Source organism: Pseudorasbora parva, chromosome 1 (assembly GCF_024679245.1).
Source record: "Pseudorasbora parva isolate DD20220531a chromosome 1, ASM2467924v1, whole genome shotgun sequence".
NCBI classification, from domain to species: domain Eukaryota; kingdom Metazoa; phylum Chordata; class Actinopteri; order Cypriniformes; family Gobionidae; genus Pseudorasbora; species Pseudorasbora parva.
Window position 1 is genome coordinate 20,434,987 of NC_090172.1, and position 22,797 is coordinate 20,457,783.

General features: G+C 40.1%; 1 protein-coding gene and 2 long non-coding RNA genes across 3 annotated transcripts; 2 read left to right on the top strand and 1 right to left on the bottom strand.

Annotated features, from left to right (window-relative positions):
- Positions 1–301: 301 nt before the first annotated feature.
- LOC137083468 (DNA damage-inducible transcript 4-like protein) lies at positions 302–2,217 on the bottom strand. The gene is made up of 3 exons (XM_067449426.1): positions 2,091–2,217; positions 1,683–1,794; positions 302–880 (listed from the first exon to the last, which is right to left on the bottom strand). The coding sequence occupies exons 2-3, from the start codon at positions 1,768–1,770 to the stop codon at positions 381–383; spliced, it is 588 nt and encodes a 195-aa protein (XP_067305527.1). The 5' UTR covers positions 1,771–1,794; positions 2,091–2,217; the 3' UTR covers positions 302–380.
- A 3,447-nt stretch (positions 2,218–5,664) lies between these two features.
- Positions 5,665–6,636, top strand: LOC137083479 (uncharacterized). The gene is made up of 3 exons (XR_010906507.1): positions 5,665–5,779; positions 5,859–5,938; positions 6,048–6,636. It is a non-coding gene; the product is annotated as an uncharacterized lncRNA (long non-coding RNA).
- Positions 6,637–12,796: 6,160 nt separating this feature from the next.
- On the top strand, positions 12,797–13,768 carry LOC137083482 (uncharacterized). Its single transcript, XR_010906508.1, has 3 exons — positions 12,797–12,911; positions 12,991–13,070; positions 13,180–13,768. It is a non-coding gene; the product is annotated as an uncharacterized lncRNA (long non-coding RNA).
- Positions 13,769–22,797: the final 9,029 nt, after the last annotated feature.

Here is a 22,797-nt window from a genome sequence, read left to right on the forward strand (position 1 = left end):
AATAGTCCAAAAACTTAACTTTGAATACATTTGTGATTTATAAAAAAGTTAACACATCGTGTACTCTTCATTTTAAGCATAATTATGACCATTACAGAGGCTGACACAGGGTCAAGGCCACTATTAAATACTATCCTTAATGCTTACAAAAACTACCCATTAGCAATCAACTCTCCATTTTGTTCCAATTCCATTTTGTGCCAAATACAACAAACAAAACTCCTCTATTATTGTTTATAGATCTATATCCTATATAAATATATAAAAACACTTATAAAACATGAGTTTTGCTTTCCCAGGAGACTTACAGTCACAGTCATAGTCAAAGTGAGTGCATTCAAAATATTCCCGTAAAATCCAGCACCACCTTCATCTCAATCTCAGCACTCCTCAACTATAGTTCCAGCTTCAGAGGAGTACAGTTTTTTCTTAATGAGTTTAAACCCAGGGCGGAGCTTAAGTGCGTGGTGGGTGCCAGGCGGGAAACATGTACCAATACGCAAAAAATCCCGCAGACTCGGCCAGCCACTGCCATCCTGTTTGAAAACCAACGTCAATTCAAAAGTTGGCACCACACTTGAGTCACAAGCAAGTCGTTCGAGTCTCTCACAGCGGTGCTGCTGCTCTTCCAGTTCAAGATGCACATCTAGCACACAGCCCCGTAACCCACACGGCTCCCCTGCTGCCAACCTGAGCATATCCTGTGCCACCCGCAGGGTGAGAGTCTCTGGCACCAGCACATGGGCACACTGCAGCTTGCTGGATTTGGCCCTCGACAGACAGCCCTCAAGCAGCCGGGCAAGATGCTGACATGTCTGCTCCTCACACTCTTCTGCACACAAGTAAGGCTCTGGCAAACACCGTTCCCAGAAGTCAGTTTCTGGAGAGAGTCGAACAGACATGAGGGATAGACTGAGGGATGCATAAGATTATCGAGAACATTATTATCACATTTAGTTGTTTTGAGCAACATTGGATATTTTTTTTGTTTGATATTAGGTATTTACAGTAATCATGCATTCTTGGTTCCACCGCTTACCATCATTTAGTTAGCACCAACTAGCAACAAAAAAGACTAAACCCCTTAAAGAGCCATTTTGCTATAATAGAAGACCATCAGCCCATATATAAAAGACTCTTTAACAGACTTCAAAACGAACAAATACTAGTCCCAAACTATTTTTTTTCTCCATTTTTTTACAACAGCATAACTTTGTATCAGTTATAAGTTAGTGGTTATAACAACCTGTACATTTTAAGTACAACTCTAAATGCAAGCTCAAATCTCTGAAAGCATCAAGAGGAAGGAACAACGAAATGTTTTAAGAAATGCATTTAGCAATTAAAAAACGTGTTCAGAAAGTTGTGGTAGAAATTTTAGCAAGACCAAAATGATCCTGTTAATTATCCAAGTTTCAACAACTAGTTCATGCAACTACTATTAAGAAAAATCCCGATTACTGCTCTAACCTAAAAAGTCGTAGCCACAAAGGAGATTGGTAACAGAATGACTTCATCGGTGTTGACATGACATCACTGGTGCAGAGCTGCACCAACAGCGCAGTAAACAAGGTCCATAGCTCAAGTCCAGTGGCATAGTTTAAAAAACACGTTATCGCGCCACATATCACAGATACTTGATTTTACACATTAATAAATCAATAAATTAATTAATATCTTACCATAATCGATGCAAGTTTGGTCATATCCGCGACCAGCAAACTCAGAGAGGCATTCCGAGTTTCTGTTTAACGTGCTTGTTGCAACCATCGTGAGAATTTACAGTATAAAGTGCTGAAAGAGAAAGCTGGATTAAGTTAAATGTATAATAAACGAAACGTAATATAAATGTATAACGTTAAACACACAAGAATGTAGAGCCAGAATGCCTAAATTATATTCAAGCACCTTAGTTTTTCATCGCTTCGTTGATTTAAGCTTACACAGTTCGAGATTTATAACAAAAACCCTAATACATATAATATCGCATAGCTGCAATCGATACATTATTTTATTTACGGTCATTCAAACAGATGTTTAACCAAACGATCGCTAGTTAGGAACATACATCATGCAAGTATGAAACTTACCCTTGTAAAACGTAAAAATAAAATGAATTGTTCACAAATTTGTATTTCAAAAGCACAAACACCCATACACACACCTCCTTCCACATTCACGCGAACACAATCTAAAGAGAATCCGTTAGCTCAAGCAGTATTTATAGCTTCTCTATACCCACGTGCTTGTCAAACATCACAGACCAATCAGCGCACGTTTTACAATTCTGGAATTTTATTTCTACCAGGCAACCAGTTCGCGCTTTGAGAGCCACCCCTGTTTGTTTCGAGGATTCTGATTTGCTACATGTGCCATGTACCCAATTTCTTTCTTTCTTTCTTTCTTTCTTTCTTTCTTTCTTTCTTTCTTTCTTTCTTTCTTTCTTTCTTTCTTTCTTTCTTTCTTTCTTTCTTTCTTTCTTTCAATATATTGTATTGTAGGCTATATATGTATTTATTTTTAAATGTTGGGCTACTTTTGCTACCTGTAATGTCATAATCCTCACATGGATTCAGTTATAATTATGAAATGTAAGATTCGGAAAACTGTTGAATGAAAACAACCCCATTATTATCCTACAAAATGTGTGTCAATGATCTCCACTCCAGTCAGCACTGGTAAAATTGGTGGATTTTGTAAATACCTTTTCGATATAGAGGAAGTGTGATTTTAAGGTTTGAATATCTATCTAAGGTTTTTATACCCCAAAAATCAACAATAGACACATACAGTTACAATAAAGAGATACACAATAGCCTACAAATTCCAATACATTACACACTAGGCTACAATAGGCGATTTCCAGAACAAAATTAAGATATATAAAGTACAATATATATAGGCTTATTACAATATGCAATATGTGAACAATTGTAGAAGGAAAGAAAATAAGCAGCTGCTCTCTGTGAATGCAATCTTTGCTAAATGATTTAAAAAAAAAAAATACAATTCATAGGTCAAAAGAGTGGTATCCCTTCATGTGGATTGGACAAATGCATGTCTGGTCAGGGAAACGGTGCCAGAACACAGTTAATTTGCACTATGCATTTGGATACATTTTACCCAGCCTATTAATGAATGAACATTATTAATGCAATTTTATAGGTTCTGTGTTTACTTTAAGCTATAGCTTTGAGATATCTTGAGATTATTGCCTTCTTGGCAAGATGTTGGTGCGCTCTTGTGTCCTGATATTTCAGCCTATCCTACCTGGGCTTACTATGAACACATCAATATTTAATATTTATTTAAAGGTGCACTATGCAGTATTTTTGCAGTGAAATATCCAAAAACCACTAGGCCGGAGTTATATATTTTGTTCAGTTGAGTACCTACAATTTCCCAAATGTTTCCAACTATTTGTAAATTGTGAGAAAATTGCTATTTTAACTAAGGACCGGGACGTTTCAGCATAGTGTTTGAGGAAGTCGCCTGCCAATTGCATCATATCTGCGCTACCCTCAGTTTCGTTTTTTTTTTTTTTGGCAGGAGCGCTTTACTCTTAGCAGTGTGAACAAGTGAACGCACGGAGTAACATCATAACATCATTTTCATCACACTTAAATGTGTCTAATATGATAAACAGAGCTGCATTACCCCGTAATCATAACCGGAAGAGCGGATCAGTGCAGGCCCCCATCCCGTCATAATAAAAGTCCCGGTGTTCGCGAGGGGTGTTTGTATAACAATCGGTCCAGCAGCTGTGCTCAGCTCCACAACACTCGGTCCTGCTTTGCTTTACACTACAGTAACGTTAATAACCGCATGCAAGAACGTGATTTCTGCCCGAGTCCTATTTTCCACCGGCTGTGAGGTGAAGACCACATGTCCCAAGATGCTGCGCTCAAACTTTGCATCAAACTACGCATTTGTTTTGAATAGGCGCCCTCCAGTGGACGGAAAGTTGCATAGTGCACCTTTAAAGGGGTGATGAATTGCGAAATCATTTTTCTCTTGAGCTTTTGATAGATAAAAGTTCATGGTAATATAAGAATATATTTTACCGGCCACCCGAATCAGAACTTGACTTACTCCTCAGCCTTGACCCTGGTCAAAAACGGCTGATATCTACCATCTATGGTAGAGTAATCTCCCTAACCTTATTTTCACTTGATTCCCTTAAGCAAACCTGGAAGCAAGACTTGTGCACTGACATTTCTGAGGACCAGTGGAAAAACATACTTGGTTTAGTTCATCCTTCATCTATTTGCGCCAGACATGCCCTAATACAATGTAAAGTGCTTCAAAGAGCCCATTTCACTAATGCCAAGTTGGCTAAAATATTTCCTAACAGAACTGATGCCAGTAACCGATGCAGACAATCCCCAGCTGATCATCTTCACATGTTTTGGTCTTGCTCAATGCTAACGGACTACTGGTCAGATATTTTCAAAACTATTTCACAGGCCCTAAATATTATCATTGCCCCTAATTCTATGACTGTTCTATTTGGCCTTTCCCCTAACCGGGATATACCGGTTTCAGCACACCACGTCATTGCCTTTACCACTTTGTTAGCCAGATGCGCCATCCTCTTTAAATGGAAGCATGCCTCGCCTCCGTCACATGATGGCTGGATAAGGGAGGTTTTACAACGCATCCACCTTGAAAAAATTAGGCACTCTCTCAAAGGATCACTGAGTTCCTTTTATGAAACGTGGAGCCCCATTCTGGCCGTTATTTAAGGCCTTACTGTAACATCAGAGCTGCCTGTTTAGTGGTGAAGACACTTTTTTATTTTTTATTTTATTTATTTATCTATTTTTTTTTCCTTCTGTTATCACTTCCTATTTTATCTCTTCCTGATGGCCTTAGGGGAAAGGTGGGGTGGGTTGGGTTGGGAGGGTTATGTTGTTTCTGAGCTGTTCTGCTACCTTTCAAGCTTCATTTTATTTTTTCCAGACACCTTGTCTCTTTCTGCATCATTTGTAACACAATTCATATGTCTGCAAAAAATGTAATAATAATAAAAAAAAGAAAGGTAAAAAAAGAAAAAAATAATATATTTTAAGTTTCAGTGCTAAAAACGTCCTTGTTAGTCAAAGAAGAGCTTTTATAGACACCAGGCCCAAAAAATGATCGTGTTCACATATTGACGTAATCGACTGATGAAACACTGCCTCTACAGAATAATAAGCAAGTGTATTTCAGTAGCCCCGCCCACCGACTCATGGAGCTGCTGGGATTGCTCTAGCCAGCAGAAATAAACATGCCGTAGAATATAGCAAGATATTGCGCTATTCCTGGTTGTGGAAGAACACAGTTGCTGCATAAGCTTCCTTCGGATCCTATTAGGAATGTGTGGTTGAACTTTATTTTTAATGAATTTACAGCTCACGTGGGGAAGACATGGTGTTCTCTTAATTTCACTGCAGAATCGTTTGTAAGCAAATCTCAGGTCAATGCTGGATTTGCAGACATTTGATATTAAAATACAATGCTATTTCTTCTATATTGGATTTGACAGCAGGAATGGTGCAACACACTTATGTGAGTAAAACGTGTTTTTTTTTATATGTGTAACCGGAATGAGTACGCTATGCCTTTAAGGGGGACAGGTGATGGGATGACGCCAGCGAGCTTAAATTCTCGCGGTCATTGTGAAGCCACGTTTGTTCTCGCTCTTCCCTCGAACGAGTGTGTGTGTGTGGTTTTCTCCCCCTCCGTTACTGGTGCGTTGGAGAAACTGCTTTTTGACTGTTGCCTTTGACGACGTGGTGTGAGTAAATGTAATTTTATCTATGGAGTCTAATCTAATAAGAGAATGCATTAGTGTTGAACGCACCATGTTGTTTTAGGATTATTCCTGTGCTGATAACCTGTTGATCTGAACGCGCTGTGCGTGCAACACCGTGTTGGCTTCAGCTACCTAATGACAGTGCGTATATTCTGATGCTTTTGACAATTCAACGTGAGTCGATGTCTTTTATATTTATGCGGGAGTATGGGAGACACATTAGTGCTAAATGTACACAATGTTGTTTTAGGATTATTCCCGTGCTGATGACCTGTTGATCTGAACGCGCTGTGCGGGCAACACTGCATTGGTTTCAGCTATTTAACGATTGTTATGAGAGTAACAGCGTGCACAGAGGTTCATACGGAATCGACTGCGTTACAACCCATTCTTTTGCCTTCAGTGAGACTGTCTCATTCAACAAAGTAAACCACAGCGTATATTAAGGAGGTATGTGAGTATTTTATAAGTTGATCAGTGTAATGTCCTTTTGTGTAATAAAAAATGTGAAATGTTTTTAATTACAGGTTTTACATCCCTCCTTTTGGTCTAGCAGCCACCGTTTTCTTTTCCCACTAATATTTGAGATTCATTTGATTAATTTGCGTTTTGTTCTTGGGTGTTTTTGTCCTTTGGTATTTATTTTGTTGTAACGTTTTTTTGTTTGTTTCATTTACTGGTTTATAACCGTATGGGAGATCTTTATATTTGATGTTTATTTGTTTTGTGAAGGATTTTGCTTTTGGGTTCATTTGTTTTGGATTGGTGTGTTTTCTCCCATGTGGTTTATCCAGTTTCATGATTACAGTTTGAGTTATTTTTTTGTTATTGTCATTTGTTTTTTTGTAATTTGAGCAACGCAACTTTATTTTACGGTGTTTGAGCATTAGATGTATTATTAATTTTGGTATTCCTAATTTGTGGTGAACGGCACTTTGACATCCCTTTTTTGTGTTCTGTTTGGTGGAGTTTGATTTTTTTTTGTTTGCTGTGTTTTTTTATTTATTTGAGAACCGTGCTGTGAACCCAAAAAGTGGTATTAATGAGAGAAAATTGTGAGCAACTAATAAAAGTTGACCTTTTATACCCTGGCTTCTAGTTCATTTAATTGAACGACCTGTTATAAATATTATGAGGGTCCCCTATCCCGTGAAAGTGGGGGTGGCGTAGTCTATTTAGTCGACATTCTTAAACCGCCATATAGTTGAGGTCACATTTCTGGCGCAGTCGGCAGGGTATAGTTTAAAGAAGCCTGAGTGTAAATGGTTTGCTTGATTTAGTGTGTGTGTGTGTATTTCGTTGAAGTGGGAAAGGAAACGGTGGTTGTAACATATTAAGGACTTCATCATCGTGTCACGAGCCGGTGAGCTTCATCCTTTGTCAGCTGTCTTCTGGACTCTTTTTTTCTCCTCATCCTCCTCCTATAATACAAATCGCCTGTATTATGGAGGAACAACTTAAAACTCTTGCTGATTTGGTACAACAATTACAGGCTGATAATCAGCAACTTCGGGAAGAACTTTTTAGGAGGCCTGTTAATGTTGAGGATGAGGCAGAGCAAGCTACTAGCCCCAGACATGATGTTAATGTCCATACACCTATTAATGTGCCTACGTCTGAACGTTATGTGTATGTTCCACGGGAAAGAAAATGTCCTAGGTTTTCTGGGAAAGGGTCTATTGATTTGTTGACAGTAGAAGATTGGGTAGAAGAAGTACGTAGGTCTCTGATTGTTCGTCCAGTCCCTGTGGCTGAGAAAGCTTTGTTCGTCTATGATCTTTTAGATGGAGAAGCTAAGGCTGAAGTAAAGTTTCACCCCTCGAGTGACAGGGATGATCCAGAGAAAATCTTTACAATTTTACTTGACATGTATGGTTGTTCTCAGTCTTTTGTGGGTTTGCAGAAGCAGTTTTTCCAACGCCGCCAGCTGGAGGGAGAGTCACTGCGTGAATATTCACACGCCCTCATGGCCTTAATGGAAGCAATGAAACGCAAGAACTTGCCAGGTATTTGTAACTCAGACCACACATTACGTGACCAATTTATTGAACATATGCGTGATAACACTCTGCGCAGAGAATTAAAACGACAGGTGCGGTTAAGTGCTGGGATGTCATTTCTGGAGGTTCGTTCTGAAGCTGTACGGTGGGCAGATGAGGGAGGAACCCCAGCTGTGAGATCTCGGGCTCACTCTTGCGCTGCAGATGTTCAAGTAGTGGGTACGTATAGATCTAGTCACCCCTCCCCCGAATCCACTTCTGAATTAGGCGAGCTGAAAGATTGTTTACGTAAACAACAGGTTCAGCTAGATGCTATTTTGAAGCACCTGAGTATAAGCCCCTCAAATACCGTAGGGGGTGCTGTTGGCTCCCGTCCAAGTGCTGCCCAGTTTTGGGCTGATGGTAAGCCAGTCTGCATGCGTTGCAATAAAGTTGGTCATATTGCAAGGTTTTGCAGATCTGAATTGGCGAGCAGCCAAGTGAGTTTGAGGGGTGGGACTGGACTCGGTCAGGGACAGTTTCCTCAGGTGCAGAGTCAGACAGTTGTACAGGATGCCTTAGTGCAGCCGGGAAACTAGCACCCTCTGGTGTTGGGAGCCTGGCATCAGAGGGGGGTGGTTCTGGCTCTAAGGGATCATTCAATTTTGCCCAACTTGTTGGACAGTGCCCTATAGTGGAGGTTTCTTTTGGTGGGGTGAAAACTCCTTGTCTGCTGGACACTGGATCTATGGTGTCAATGGTCACTGAGAGCTTCTTTGAGTCAGCCTTTCCTATTCATATTAGGAAAAGTTTAAAGCCATGTAGTTGGTTGCATTTGAAGGCTGCTAATGGGCTGGACATTCCCTATTGTGGCTACTTGGAGCTAGAAGTCGAGGTTTTGGGTAGAACGCTCCCCAAAATGGGGATACTAATTATGAGAGATCCGCTAGATCCTCTTACACGGCAACAAAAGCTCGCGGTCCCAGGTCTTTTGGGAATGAATATTTTGAACTGTTGTTATCAAGATCTTTTTGGTCAACATGAGGAGGGTTTATTTTCCTCTCTTACAGTTAAGCAGGCAGGAAAGGGGTGGAAACAGGCCCTCTTAGAGTGTCAAAGTTTGGCTCTCACCGCAGAGTCTGGGTTACTGGGGAAGGCAGTTGTAAGGGCAGGATTGGCCATACGAGTACCAGCGGGTTCCCTTCAATGGGTTCCCACTACTGGTTGTCAAGGTATGGCTCGTGTCATTACTTCTGTATTATTAGAGCCCCCGACAGGTGAGGAAGGCGTACTGCCAGCGAATATCCTTATTTCAAAGTGTCTCTTACCGGTAGAGCAGGGTGTAGTTCATGTCCCTGTGGTAAATCTGGGAGAGAAGGATCAATGGCTTAGGCCAAGAACCTTTCTAGGTCAGCTGTATCTGGTTAATTTGCAGTCGGCCCTGGACACTGAATTGGAAAGTGTGGATAGTGGGGGGTTTGTGAGTAGTAATCAGGTCATGGAGGTAGGCAGTAAACCAGCATTGAAATTTGAGGCGTCATGGCCTTTATTGTCCACTGCACAGTCCCAACAGGCCCGATGCCTTTTGGATCGTTTCAGCTCTGTGTTTAGTAAAAGTGAAGGGGATTTGGGGTGTACTCATTTAGTCCAACATGAGATACCAGTGTTAGATAATGCTCCTGTTCGTCAGCGTTATCGTCGCTTGCCCCCATCTCAGTATGAACAAGTCAAAACTCATATTAGTGAGCTGCTTGAACAGGGTGTAGTTCGCCCTAGTTGTAGTCCCTACTCTTCACCCATTGTGGTAGTACAAAAAAAGGATGGTAGCATTAGACTCTGTGTTGATTACCGTCAACTTAACGCTAAAACACGGAAAGATGCTTACCCACTCCCAAGGATCGAGGAGTCGCTCGATGGGCTAACAGGGGCTAAGTGGTTTTCTACCCTTGACTTGGCTAGTGGGTACAACCAGGTTCCAGTGGTTGAACGGGATAAAGAGAAAACAGCTTTCTGCACTCCTTTTGGGCTTTTTGAATACAATCGTATGCCCTTTGGGCTATGCAATGCACCCGGTACTTTCCAGAGACTTATGGAGAGGATTTTTGGTGATCAACGTTTCCAGTCCCTTTTGTTGTACTTAGATGACATTGTCATCTTTTCTGGTTCCTTTGAACAACATCTTCAACGGTTGGAGATGGTTTTGAGGCGGCTTCAACAAAATAATTTGAAGTTGAAGTTCCAAAAATGCCATTTTTTCCAAAAAGAGGTTAGGTATCTTGGTCACATTATTTCCTCCCATGGGGTGTCCACTGACCCAGAGAAAATTAGCGCTGTAGCCAACTGGAAGCGACCCAGTAACCTTATGGAGTTGCGCTCCTTCTTGGGTTTTGCCTCATACTATAGAAGGTTTGTAGAGGGGTTTGCTCGACTTGCGGCGCCACTGCACAGATTGGTGGGGGAGCTCCAGGGTAAGGGAAAGAAGCGAGGTTCAGGCACTAACATACTTCTGGAAGGAAGATGGACAGAAGTTTTGGAGGAGGCCTTTGTGGCCCTGAAGAGGTCGCTGGTAGAGGCCCCAGTGTTGGGCTATGCTGATTTTTCTAAGCCATTTGTGCTAGAGATAGATGCCAGTCAGGTTGGTCTTGGTGCAGTATTATCCCAAGAACAGGAGGGTCAGCAGAGGCCTATTGCTTATGCCAGCCGAGGCTTGCGCCCTACAGAAAGAAACATGTCAAACTACAGTTCAATGAAACTGGAGCTCTTGGCCCTTAAGTGGGCTGTCTCCGAGAAGTTTCGTGAATATTTGCTGGGTGTTAAGTTTGTGGTGTTCACTGATAACAATCCCTTGAGTTATCTGCAAACTGCAAAGTTGGCTGCCGTAGAACAGCGTTGGGTGTCACAGTTGGCTTTGTTTGATTTTGAGCTGAAATATCGCCCTGGTACAGCTAATCGCAATGCAGATGCCCTCTCCCGTCTGCCTGTAAATTCAGCCCCTAATAGGGTTGGGGAAATTGCGTCTGGTATAACCTTGCCTCAGGTACTTTCATCAGTTCAGTGTCCAGGATCGGCTTCTGATTGTACTATAGTTTCAGAAATAGCAGCTGTGCCTTTCCGGGAAAAGGCAGACATGCAAGTGCTTCAGGCTGCAGACCCTCATATTGCTGCTTTTTCGAGGTATTGGCAAAGGGGAGCGGTCCCTACCCGCTATGAAAGGGCCAAAGAGACTAGGGAAGCATTAGAGTTGGTTCGCCAGTGGAAACGTGTTCGGCAGAAAGATGGAATTTTGTATAGAGAAGTTTTCCTGCCTCCAGGAAAGGTTCGCATACTCCAGGTTTTATTGCCCGCGGTCTTAAAGAAGGAAGTGTTGGAGGGTCTCCATGACCATCATGGTCACCAAGGTATAGAGAGGACAACTGCTTTGGTGAGGGAGAGATGCTTCTGGCCAAATTTGCGACATGATATTGAACAATGGTGTACTAAATGTGAACGCTGTGTGGTTGCCAAAGCTTTACGCCCTAAGGTTCGGACAACCATGGGGCATTTGATTGCTTCAAGACCCCTGGAAGTTCTCGCTATTGATTTTACACTTCTTGAGCGGGCGAGTAATGGGTGTGAGAGTGTATTTGTGGTTACTGACGTGTTTTCTAAGTTTACCCAAGCCTACCCAACTCGAGACCAAAAAGCTAGTACGGTGGCTCGCATCCTGACAGAGAGGTGGTTCTACGTTTATGGGGTACCAAAACGTATTCATTCAGATCAGGGGCGAAATTTTGAAGGGGAATTGCTCAAGCAATTGTGCCAACTGTATGGGGTTCAGAAGAGTAGAACCACAGCATATCATCCTGAGGGAAATGGGCAGTGTGAAAGATTTAATCGCACGTTGCACGATCTATTGCGCACACTGCCTATTGAAAAGAAAAGAGCATGGCCTCAAGCTTTACCCCAGTTACTGTTCGCTTATAATACCGCTGCCCATCAGTCCACTGGATATTCTCCTTACGAGCTTATGTTTGGCCAGAAGCCAAAGCTTCCTGTGGATGCCCTTTTGGGGAGGGATGAAGAGAGTTCATCAGTGACTGCCCAAGATTGGGTGGTGAGTCATCGGGACTATCTAGACTCTGTCTATAGTAAAGCTAGGGAGCATTTGCAGGTGGCAGCAGCTCTGCGAGCATGCCACCACCCAGTGTCTGTGCCTATCTTGCCAGTCGGGACTTTAGTTCTGTGTAAGAATCATTTTCCAGGTCGGCATAAGATTCAAGATGTGTGGGGCTCCAAGGTGTATGAGGTGGTAGAGTGTCTGGATGAGGTAGGCACTGTCTATAAAATAAGGCAACGAGATTCAGTGGGGCATGTAAAGAATGTTCATCGCTCAAATTTGCGAGAGCTTCCTGATGGGTGCATGCCCTCGGACAAATGCGACGTCGAGGCAAATTGCCCCCCCCCAATAGGGCCTCCGCTAGAGTATGGTCATCAGAGGCAGTCAAATGAGGAGGAGGAAATGTCAGAGGAGGAGGAGACTTTGGTTTTTCATGTGGCTCAGAAGGGAGGCCCAGCAATTATTCGGGTAAATTTGGGTGGGCAGGAGTTGGACCGGTGTCCAACTGAACAGGTCATTGATCCCCCAGATTTCCAGTGTCCAGCAGAACAGGTACTTGATGTACCAGAGCCAGTTCCTGATGCCTTTGACCAGTTTGAACAGGAATCTGAGCAGGAACCATTAGAACTTTGTTTACGTCGTTCTGTTAGAACAAGGGCCGGGCAGCATTCAAATCCTTTTAATCTTCCAAGGCCGGTACGGTCCCCGGAAGGCCAAGCTCCCCCAAATTTAGCTTTGGTAAGTTCACTATATGGCCTTTTTAGACCTTGGATTTAAGAGGGGTAGGATGAGGATAAGTGTTGTCACCGGGACGGTGATCTTTGAAAGAGGGGGTGAATGTAACCGGAATGAGTACGCTATGCCTTTAAGGGGGACAGGTGATGGGATGACGCCAGCGAGCTTAAATTCTCGCGGTCATTGTGAAGCCACGTTTGTTCTCGCTCTTCCCTCGAACGAGTGTGTGTGTGTGGTTTTCTCCCCCTCCGTTACTGGTGCGTTGGAGAAACTGCTTTTTGACTGTTGCCTTTGACGACGTGGTGTGAGTAAATGTAATTTTATCTATGGAGTCTAATCTAATAAGAGAATGCATTAGTGTTGAACGCACCATGTTGTTTTAGGATTATTCCTGTGCTGATAACCTGTTGATCTGAACGCGCTGTGCGTGCAACACCGTGTTGGCTTCAGCTACCTAATGACAGTGCGTATATTCTGATGCTTTTGACAATTCAACGTGAGTCGATGTCTTTTATATTTATGCGGGAGTATGGGAGACACATTAGTGCTAAATGTACACAATGTTGTTTTAGGATTATTCCCGTGCTGATGACCTGTTGATCTGAACGCGCTGTGCGGGCAACACTGCATTGGTTTCAGCTATTTAACGATTGTTATGAGAGTAACAGCGTGCACAGAGGTTCATACGGAATCGACTGCGTTACAACCCATTCTTTTGCCTTCAGTGAGACTGTCTCATTCAACAAAGTAAACCACAGCGTATATTAAGGAGGTATGTGAGTATTTTATAAGTTGATCAGTGTAATGTCCTTTTGTGTAATAAAAAATGTGAAATGTTTTTAATTACAGGTTTTACATCCCTCCTTTTGGTCTAGCAGCCACCGTTTTCTTTTCCCACTAATATTTGAGATTCATTTGATTAATTTGCGTTTTGTTCTTGGGTGTTTTTGTCCTTTGGTATTTATTTTGTTGTAACGTTTTTTTGTTTGTTTCATTTACTGGTTTATAACCGTATGGGAGATCTTTATATTTGATGTTTATTTGTTTTGTGAAGGATTTTGCTTTTGGGTTCATTTGTTTTGGATTGGTGTGTTTTCTCCCATGTGGTTTATCCAGTTTCATGATTACAGTTTGAGTTATTTTTTTGTTATTGTCATTTGTTTTTTTGTAATTTGAGCAACGCAACTTTATTTTACGGTGTTTGAGCATTAGATGTATTATTAATTTTGGTATTCCTAATTTGTGGTGAACGGCACTTTGACATCCCTTTTTTGTGTTCTGTTTGGTGGAGTTTGATTTTTTTTTTGTTTGCTGTGTTTTTTTATTTATTTGAGAACCGTGCTGTGAACCCAAAAAGTGGTATTAATGAGAGAAAATTGTGAGCAACTAATAAAAGTTGACCTTTTATACCCTGGCTTCTAGTTCATTTAATTGAACGACCTGTTATAAATATTATGAGGGTCCCCTATCCCGTGAAAGTGGGGGTGGCGTAGTCTATTTAGTCGACATTCTTAAACCGCCATATAGTTGAGGTCACATATGTAATAGTATTGCATTATTATAGATTGTTTTGCTTATGTGTACGTGAATAACAGTACATACCTTTAGCACGCTGGACATGTATGGGCCAGGGCTCGCAAAACCCATCATCCCAGGGCTGTGTGTTTTCCAGATGGGATACCAAAATGAAAGCCCGTCGGCAGGCAGATGAATCTCATAATATCCCTTTCTTGTTCTGCTATTCTCTCTCTCTCTTGACTTGACACTTGAAGGATGTGTGTGCGCGCACACGCGATTGTGTGTGTGCGTGCGGTTCACACTTATATCGAACGATCGTGCGGGCTAATAATACAAAAATAATAGTCCAATCAATCGCGGGTGGATGAGAAATAAATCATTGTGTTTGTTTGATAAAGACGTACTTGAACTTGCCGCTTTCAAAACAACCCCTCTCTCATGTGAACTGAACTGACAGGGGCATAGATAGGAGCGAAAGCTCATTAAATATGCAAATCGGTTGGTTTCTGGTTTGGAGGACATTTGATGTTTCTCGCCGCGGGTGCTCACTGGTGGTGGTCTCCCTTGGGCTTAAGCTGCATGGTGGCTGAAGTTTGCACCGGGCTAGCGTCATCCGGGCTCTCGTCGTCGGCGTCCGGCATGATGTTGGGATGTTCTGCTTCTCGGCTGCGCCGCTGTTCCGTCCTGCATTGCGACCGTGGAGCGACATCTGCGCCGGTCCCGGTGTGTCCACAGAAGTGCCCGGAGGAATGTTCTGCCTCCTGCATGGTGCTGCAGCGATCCCCATCGTTTGAATCATCATGAAGAAGACCCATCATCTGGTCTTCAGCTGTCGTGCCTCGGCGATGTCATCGGGACACTGCCGCTGGGAGAAATCTGAAACATGGAGTGGACCACAGTGTGCTGCGGAGCTAACAGAGACTTCCACCATCAGCTGTTTTCTGTCCACCATCAGCTCTGTTTCTGTTCACCATCAGCTCTGTTTCTGTTCTGTTTTCTGTGTTGGTTGATTGTTTGTAGTATTCTATATTTTTACTTGTTATTCATTTTTTTTTGTTATCCCCCCCCCCCCCCCCTTTGTTGCACTTTGAGATTCTTCGGAATGAAAAGTGCATTATAAATAAAATCTATTATTATTATTATTATTATTATTATTATTATTATTATTATTATTATTATTAAATCTTCTTTAATCCTAGCCGTGGGTGTCTTCCAAGTCTCCAGTGCGTCACGGCCATCATAACCCAGCGTTTTGAAGAGAGCCTCAAAACCAGTGTAGAAAATAGCCTATTACTTATTAGTTATGATGTTTTTGAATGTTAAAACCACACAAACGTCATTAGTTGACCTTAGACAACAGTATATATATATATATATATATATATATATATATATATATATATATATATATATATATATATATATATATATATATATAAAGCCAGCACCTTTAAAAAAAGTATATATATATATATATATATATATATATATATATATATATATATATATATATATATATATATATATATTTTTTTTTTTTTCTTTTTTTTTTTTTTCTTTTCTTTTTTCTTTAAGGGTATATTTAGGGTAGGGGTAGGTATGGAAAGTAAAAAAAAAAAAAAAGCCTCAAACCAGATTAATATGATGCCGGTAGCACAATATGATTGGTAGCATTTTTCGCTTTTGAATTGTGCTACCTACTGTTTTAAAGTCCCAGTGAACTGGAAATAACCAGTGAGTTTTCTTCAGTGCTGAAGTGAAACGGAACATTGAATAGAGAGCAGGGTTTGACTTCAGCACTCCTCCTCTCCATCTCACGCTCACAGCAGACTAATGGTTGGAAGGGAGTGGTTAAGCATTTTCAAACCTAAGCCATCAAACTGCTATCACCTGAGAAGGAACTTAGAACTTTTCATATTTTGATTAAAGATTACCGCAACAAACTTTTTTTTTTTCCTGTGTATTAACTTGCACGGATTAATTGTTAACCCTCTGACCTTTAATGTACAACAACAAAGTAAATTTTGATTTCATGAGGACTTTAATATGAGCAAAACATGACAAAGTAGGCCAAGAATAAATCAAAAGAAAACCTGTCACACATCCATTTTGTGTCAAACGTTACAGAAAATGGGATATATTTAGAAACCACACCACTGAAGCATTATTTTAGCCATGAAATCTGACTCGCGCAAACTCGTACACAGAACTGGCAGAGTAGCCTAGTAATGAAATCCAGCCGTCCTCAGGCAGATCTGTGTCTGGTCACATGGCATGAACAAGATCCTGGTAAGAAAACAAAGTCACATGTATTAGCAGCTATGGAGCCAGATCAGCCTCAAAAATAATACAGTTACAAAACAAAATTCATAAATGCAAAGTACAATTCACATTTACTAAATCAGATTCATAAATTAAAAAAAAAAAAAATTCTTAAAGCTGCGGTAGGTAACTTTTATAAAAATGCCTTTTATTTTTTATTTTTATTTTTTTACATATTTGTTAAACTTGTCATTATGTCCTGACAGTAAAATATGAGACAGATAATCTGTGAAAAAAAATCAAGCTCCTCTGGCTCCTCCCAGTGGTCCTATTTCCATTTGCAGAAATAAACTGCTCCCAGTAAGAAACAACCAATCAGAGCCAGGAGGAGTGTCTTAGCAGTGTCAATCAAGCTCCTGTGCGCTGATCACACCCCTGCCATGCGCTCTCATGCACAGTGCCTACAGGCGTTCAAATTCAAGATTACCGGTGTGCCGCAGCTTTGCTTTTGACGGACAAACAATTCAAATGGCCAATTCCTTGAGTAAAATCCTATAAAATAAAGACGGGTAAACGGAAAAAGACAGATGATGATGATAAAAACGACATTATTACTTTGACTTTTAGCTCTGTGTAGTTCAATATATACCTGTTGTGATTCGGTTGTGAGAGGACGTCACCTGGCGACGTCTTTTACACGTGAAATTATAGTCCATCCTGACCCTTATGTTATGAAATCCTTGTGAAATATGCAAAAGCTGTGCTTACCTTACACATTGGTTAATGCTGCAATAATTAATAATTAAGTGCACCAAGCACCATGTGGTTAAGTGATTGTAAAGCTGCATTTAGTAATTTTTTCCCAATCTGTTTTATGTATTCGTTATTATTTGTATGTAAAACAGATACATTTCCATTCACCATTTAGGTCTGAGTTGGATGAAGATAGCCAAAACTGTGCTGCCAAGATGTAGTAACAATATATAGTAATAGTGCGTTATAAATAAAATCTATTATTATTAATACAGCTTGCGATATTACAAAATCCCACGATAGGATATTATCTCGCGAGATATGCTCTCCCGGAAACCGGACGGGACCGTTGAACAACCACGAGGAGAGGAATTGGGGAGTTGGATCGATATATTATTAAAAATCTACTTTTGGGTAAGTACATTTTGTATTATTTGATTAACATGCTTGAGTTTTACTTGTTTGACACGAATGAAATGGAAGAAATTATGCTGCATTGTCAACTGAAATGTACTGAGTTTGGCCAAGTAGAAAAGTTATTTCGAACATATAAATAGAAAGTATGTTAAATGATACCGTCAAAATTATTACTGTAACTTATTAATGTATCCTTTATATGATGTAATTTGGGCCATATGCCAATCAAAAAAATATATTGTTCCTTAATATACTTTTTATTGGTACCATTTATCTATTTAGGGGACATCTCAGCCCACCTGTCTTTCACTTTCTCACAGACACAAACCTAGTTAAAGGTCCTTCTCACAGACACCTAGTTAAGGGTCCTTCTCACAGACACACACCTAGTTAAGGGCCTTTCTCACAGACACACCTAGTTAAGGGTCCTTCTCACAGACACACACCTAGTTAAGGGCCTTTCTCACAGACACACACCTAGTTAAGGACCTTTCTCACAGACACACACCTAGTTAAAGGTCCTTCTCACAGACACACCTAGTTAAGGGTCCTTCTCACAGACACACACCTAGTTAAGGGCCTTTCTCACAGACACACCTAGTTAAGGGTCCTTCTCACAGACACACACCTAGTTAAGGGCCTTTCTCACAGACACACACCTAGTTAAGGGCCTTTTTTACAGACACACACCTAGTTAAGGGTCCTTCTCACAGACACACACCTAGTTAAGGGCCTTTCTCACAGACACACCTAGTTAAGGGTCCTTCTCACAGACACACACCTAGTTAAGGGCCTTTCTCACAGACACACACCTAGTTAAGGGCCTTTTTTACAGACACACACCTAGTTAAGGGTCCTTCTCACAGACACACACATAGTTAAGGGTCTTTCTCACAGACACAAACCTAGTTAAGGGTCTTTCTCACAGTCACACACCTAGTTAAGGGTCTTTCTCACAGACACACACCTAGTTAAGGGTCCTTCTCACAGACACACACCTAGTTAAGGGTCTTTCTCACAGACACACACCTAGTTAAGGGTCTTTCTCACAGACACACACCTAAGTTTTTTTTTTTTAGGGCAGCACAGTGGTATTGAAGAGGGAGCGGACAGATGCTGATCCCCCAACTAATGGACCCATCTAACACCCATTTAAAGCAGAACATCTTTTATACAATAAAATAAAATGTAATGCTTTTATGTGTTGATTGTTTTTATTATTATATCATTTTACTTATTTTTATTGATTTTTGTCATTTTCCCATGTAGCACTTTTGAGATTCTTCGGAATGAAGTGCGTTATAAATAACATGTATTATTATTATTATTATTATTATTATTATTATTATTATTATTATTATTATTATTATTATTATTATTATACATGTTGTTCCATTGTTTTTTATTTATTTAGCTGTATTCCATTAAGCTATTTTGAGAATAAATGCATGTAAGTTACCTCACATTTTCCCTTTTATTCATTAAAAAAAAAAAAAAAAAAAAAATATATATATATATATATATATATATATATATATATATATATATATATATATATATATATATATATATATATATATATATATATATATATTCTCTTCCCTCAGATGCTGTGAAGAGGTGGAACCCGAATGCTCCAGACTCTGAGATTGATGCAGTGATGGAGGAACACCTGAAGCCCTATACAGGAAGAGCTGGGGTGGTGCTTACAAAAATGAGCCGAACAACTTTAATGTGTTTAAGCCAGGGTTCACCCAAAAATGAAAATGCATTGTTATCCCTTTCAATGTTCTGCTGTACACAAATATATTTGGAAGCCAGTTTGTAACCAAACAGATATAACCTCCCATTAACTAACATTATATTATTTGCCTACTTTAGTAGTTAATGTGTTGAGATCTGTTCGGTTACAAATGTTCTTCCAAATATCTTTGTGTTCAGCAGAACATAGAAAGGTATACAGGTTTGAAACATGACAGAATTTTCATGTTTGGGTGAACTATCCCTTTATATAGGCAGTATCACTTTACAATAAGGTTGTATCGGTTAACATTAGTTAATGCATTAGTTAACATGAAATGAGCAATGCATTTGTTACTGTGTATTTGTTAATCTTTGTTAACGTTAGTTAATAAAAATACAGCTGTTCATGTTAGTTCACAGTGCATTAACTAATGTTAACAAGATTTTAATTATGCATTAGTAAATGCTGAAATTAACATTAACAAAAATAAATAAATTCTTTATAAGTGCAGTTCATTATTAGTTAATGTTAACTTTGAACCTTATTGTAAAATGTTATCTTAAAGGCTAATAATTCAGTATTTTGAATTTGGTATTTTAGTTTGGTTAACAGATGTTAAACAATGATGCAAAATAAATAAAGAGGAAAAGTTGTGGCTGTTCAAAACAATAAAATGTTGTGGTAAATCAGAACATGCTGTTTTTTTGCTTATATATGTCCTCAATGTGTTCTTGTTTGTGATGCACGTGATTAAAACGTTGTATGGAGGTTCAGGTCTGACTGGACCTATTTTGGACCTTTTTTGAACCTTTGTCAAGATGTGTTAAACCTCACGCCATAACTGATTGCCTTTCACGATGTTACACAATGGGTGTGTAATTATTTTATATATGCAGGCTTATAAATACACGTAAATTATGTAGCAACACATTTAAACAGCCAGAAGACGTCGCATTTAGACGTCCAGGGACGCGCAGAAGAGACGTGCAGTTCACGGCCAGATGACGTCAAAGACGTCGGTTCAACTTTCATTTTGGAACTATTTTTCAACCGTGAGGGGACGTGTCGGATTGACGTTTTTTCAACGGTCATTAAACGTCCAAATGTTTGCTGGGTATGGGTGTGAATTCCTTGTCGAAGCCCATTTTCTCAGTGTCAAAACTCTAGCTGCATAACATACAGATAAAATGTCACGTGTAACGGAGTGTAAATGTTTATTTAGCACGTGGAATGGGGACCGTCCACAGCAGAACTAATGAGGCTCTGTGAACAAGAGTAAATGTTGCTCCGTCTGAAAGACTGCGAGTTTGAGTTGCTTATAACGTGCGTTTGAAAAAGCAACACAAGTCAAATATCTTCCCAATTTAGTGAAGCGTTTATAAACCTGTTCAACAAAAGACGTTTAAAAACATGTTTTACCCCACTTTATATTGTCAGACGAGTGTTTGTGAGCTGATGTGGCATCGATTTCATCACAGAAAAAAGCAGACGATGCAGTGATGAAGTCTATGTCAATCAGCACTGCATTATTATATACTTTATTATTATGAAAATACCATTGACGGCTTGACGAACTCAAATACACGTCCCTCCGACTGTCTCATAGACAGTAAAAGATTGTGAGCGTCTCCTCAGGTCTATACGGTAATTTCTCGCGTTGGCGTTGGTTATGACTCAATCGTTTGCCTATTTTTACAAAAACAGCTTGCACAGGGCAATAGTGTAAGATACAAGGTAATGGAGCCTTTTATGCATTGTCGTGTTTCTTTAGAAATAAACAATGGACAAATGGAGTCTTTAACCGCCTCAGATGTAAAGTTATTCACTGTCAAAGTGACTCAAAAATGAATGGGAGTCAATGGGATGCTAACAGCAGGTGATGGCTTGTTTAGCAATGGCCGCCCCTATGGGTGGAACGCTTTCCGAGTGCTAGATTACCCCCTTGGCTTCACATCAGGGATTTCCTGAAAATTAACGTCATTACTTCTCTGAGGCAAATGTAGCTTTTCCGCTCAGGGCGCCCTCTGGCTTTCAGTATGAATTAAAAACTTTTGGGTAATAAATAATAAGAAAATACTTAAAGGGCCCGTTCTTCGCGCGTTTTCGAAGCTTTGATTATGTTTACAGTGTACAATGTAACATGAGTTCATGTTTCACGTGTAAAAAAACAGTATTTTTCACACAATTCACTTCTGTACACCGCTGTTTCCTCTGTCCTAAAAACAGCCTGATGATTTCCTTGTTCTATGAAGTCCCTCCTTCCGGAAAACTCATGTATGCTATCGATCTCAGCTAATAGATATATGATCCAGAATCAAATCTGAGGCTGAAATAAATTGAACAGGAGAAACAGCAGAAGCAGGACGTCCGTCTCTGTGGTATGTACTGTATTTAGTGGCCTGTCAACATTTGTGTGTGTTTACTCGCAGTTTATGAGGACATGATTCGGTTTATGGACTATTGTATGCGACTAAACCTTAGCAGTAGCAAGCAAAACGCTTTTGCTCGTCAGACTAGTGTAACGTTATACAAACAATGGAGTCCGTTAGCGCATTTGAATGACGAAGCACGCGTTCGTGTCGTTTACTGTTTACTAACGCGACAACAGCATAGACATTTGAAGCAGTTTTACTCACCGGCTGCTTCGAAAGCAGGACCGAACCTTTATCGCTGAGACCGCTCCGTCAAAAACACACTTCTTTGGTATGATTTGGTGAAGTCCTGACAGCAGTGACTTGCTGTGCTGAAGCGTTGAAGCCGCTTGATGTCATCCATAGGAATAAAGTGGAGCGCGGCGGGAGTGTATGGGCGTGCATTTTCTCTCTCGCTCTAGTCACAAGCGCGCGCGCACACCCTACTGGGAGAAGAGCCCGTACGGCCCATACAAGGACCTTCCGCTCTAGTAACGTCAAGCCGAGCCATACTCGAAAAAAACTCTCCGAAACTTGTGAGAAACCGGAAGGAGTATTTTTGACACAGAAATACTCCATCAAACGTCCAACATTAGTTTTTGAAACTTTGTCCATGTTTAGGATGGGAATCCAAGTCTTTAACAGTGTAAAAAGCTCAGTATACATGAAACAGTATACTATTAAAATTTCACCCCCCCTTTAAGAAATTGATATCACAGATAAACAACACAGATTTTTATAATATATATATCTTTTTTTATTTTATTTTTTATTTTACAATAACTCCTTAGGCTTAGACCTTTCAAATGTGTTTTAGTCTCTCTGCATAAAGGTAACCCAGCAGTTTTTTAATTTTTGTTTTTGTAAAATAAGTTTTCTGTAAAATATTACAAAAATAATAAGAATAATTAATAATAATAATAATTAGTATTAGTATTACATTGTTATATTTATTCTGACATACTCTGTGTTTTATTTGTAATTATGAAAATGTTATTGTAATGGTAATGTTTCCCCAAATCGTGCAGCCCTATTTGTGATTAATTCATTGAAAATGTTTATTAAACTTCTCTCTTTCAAAAATA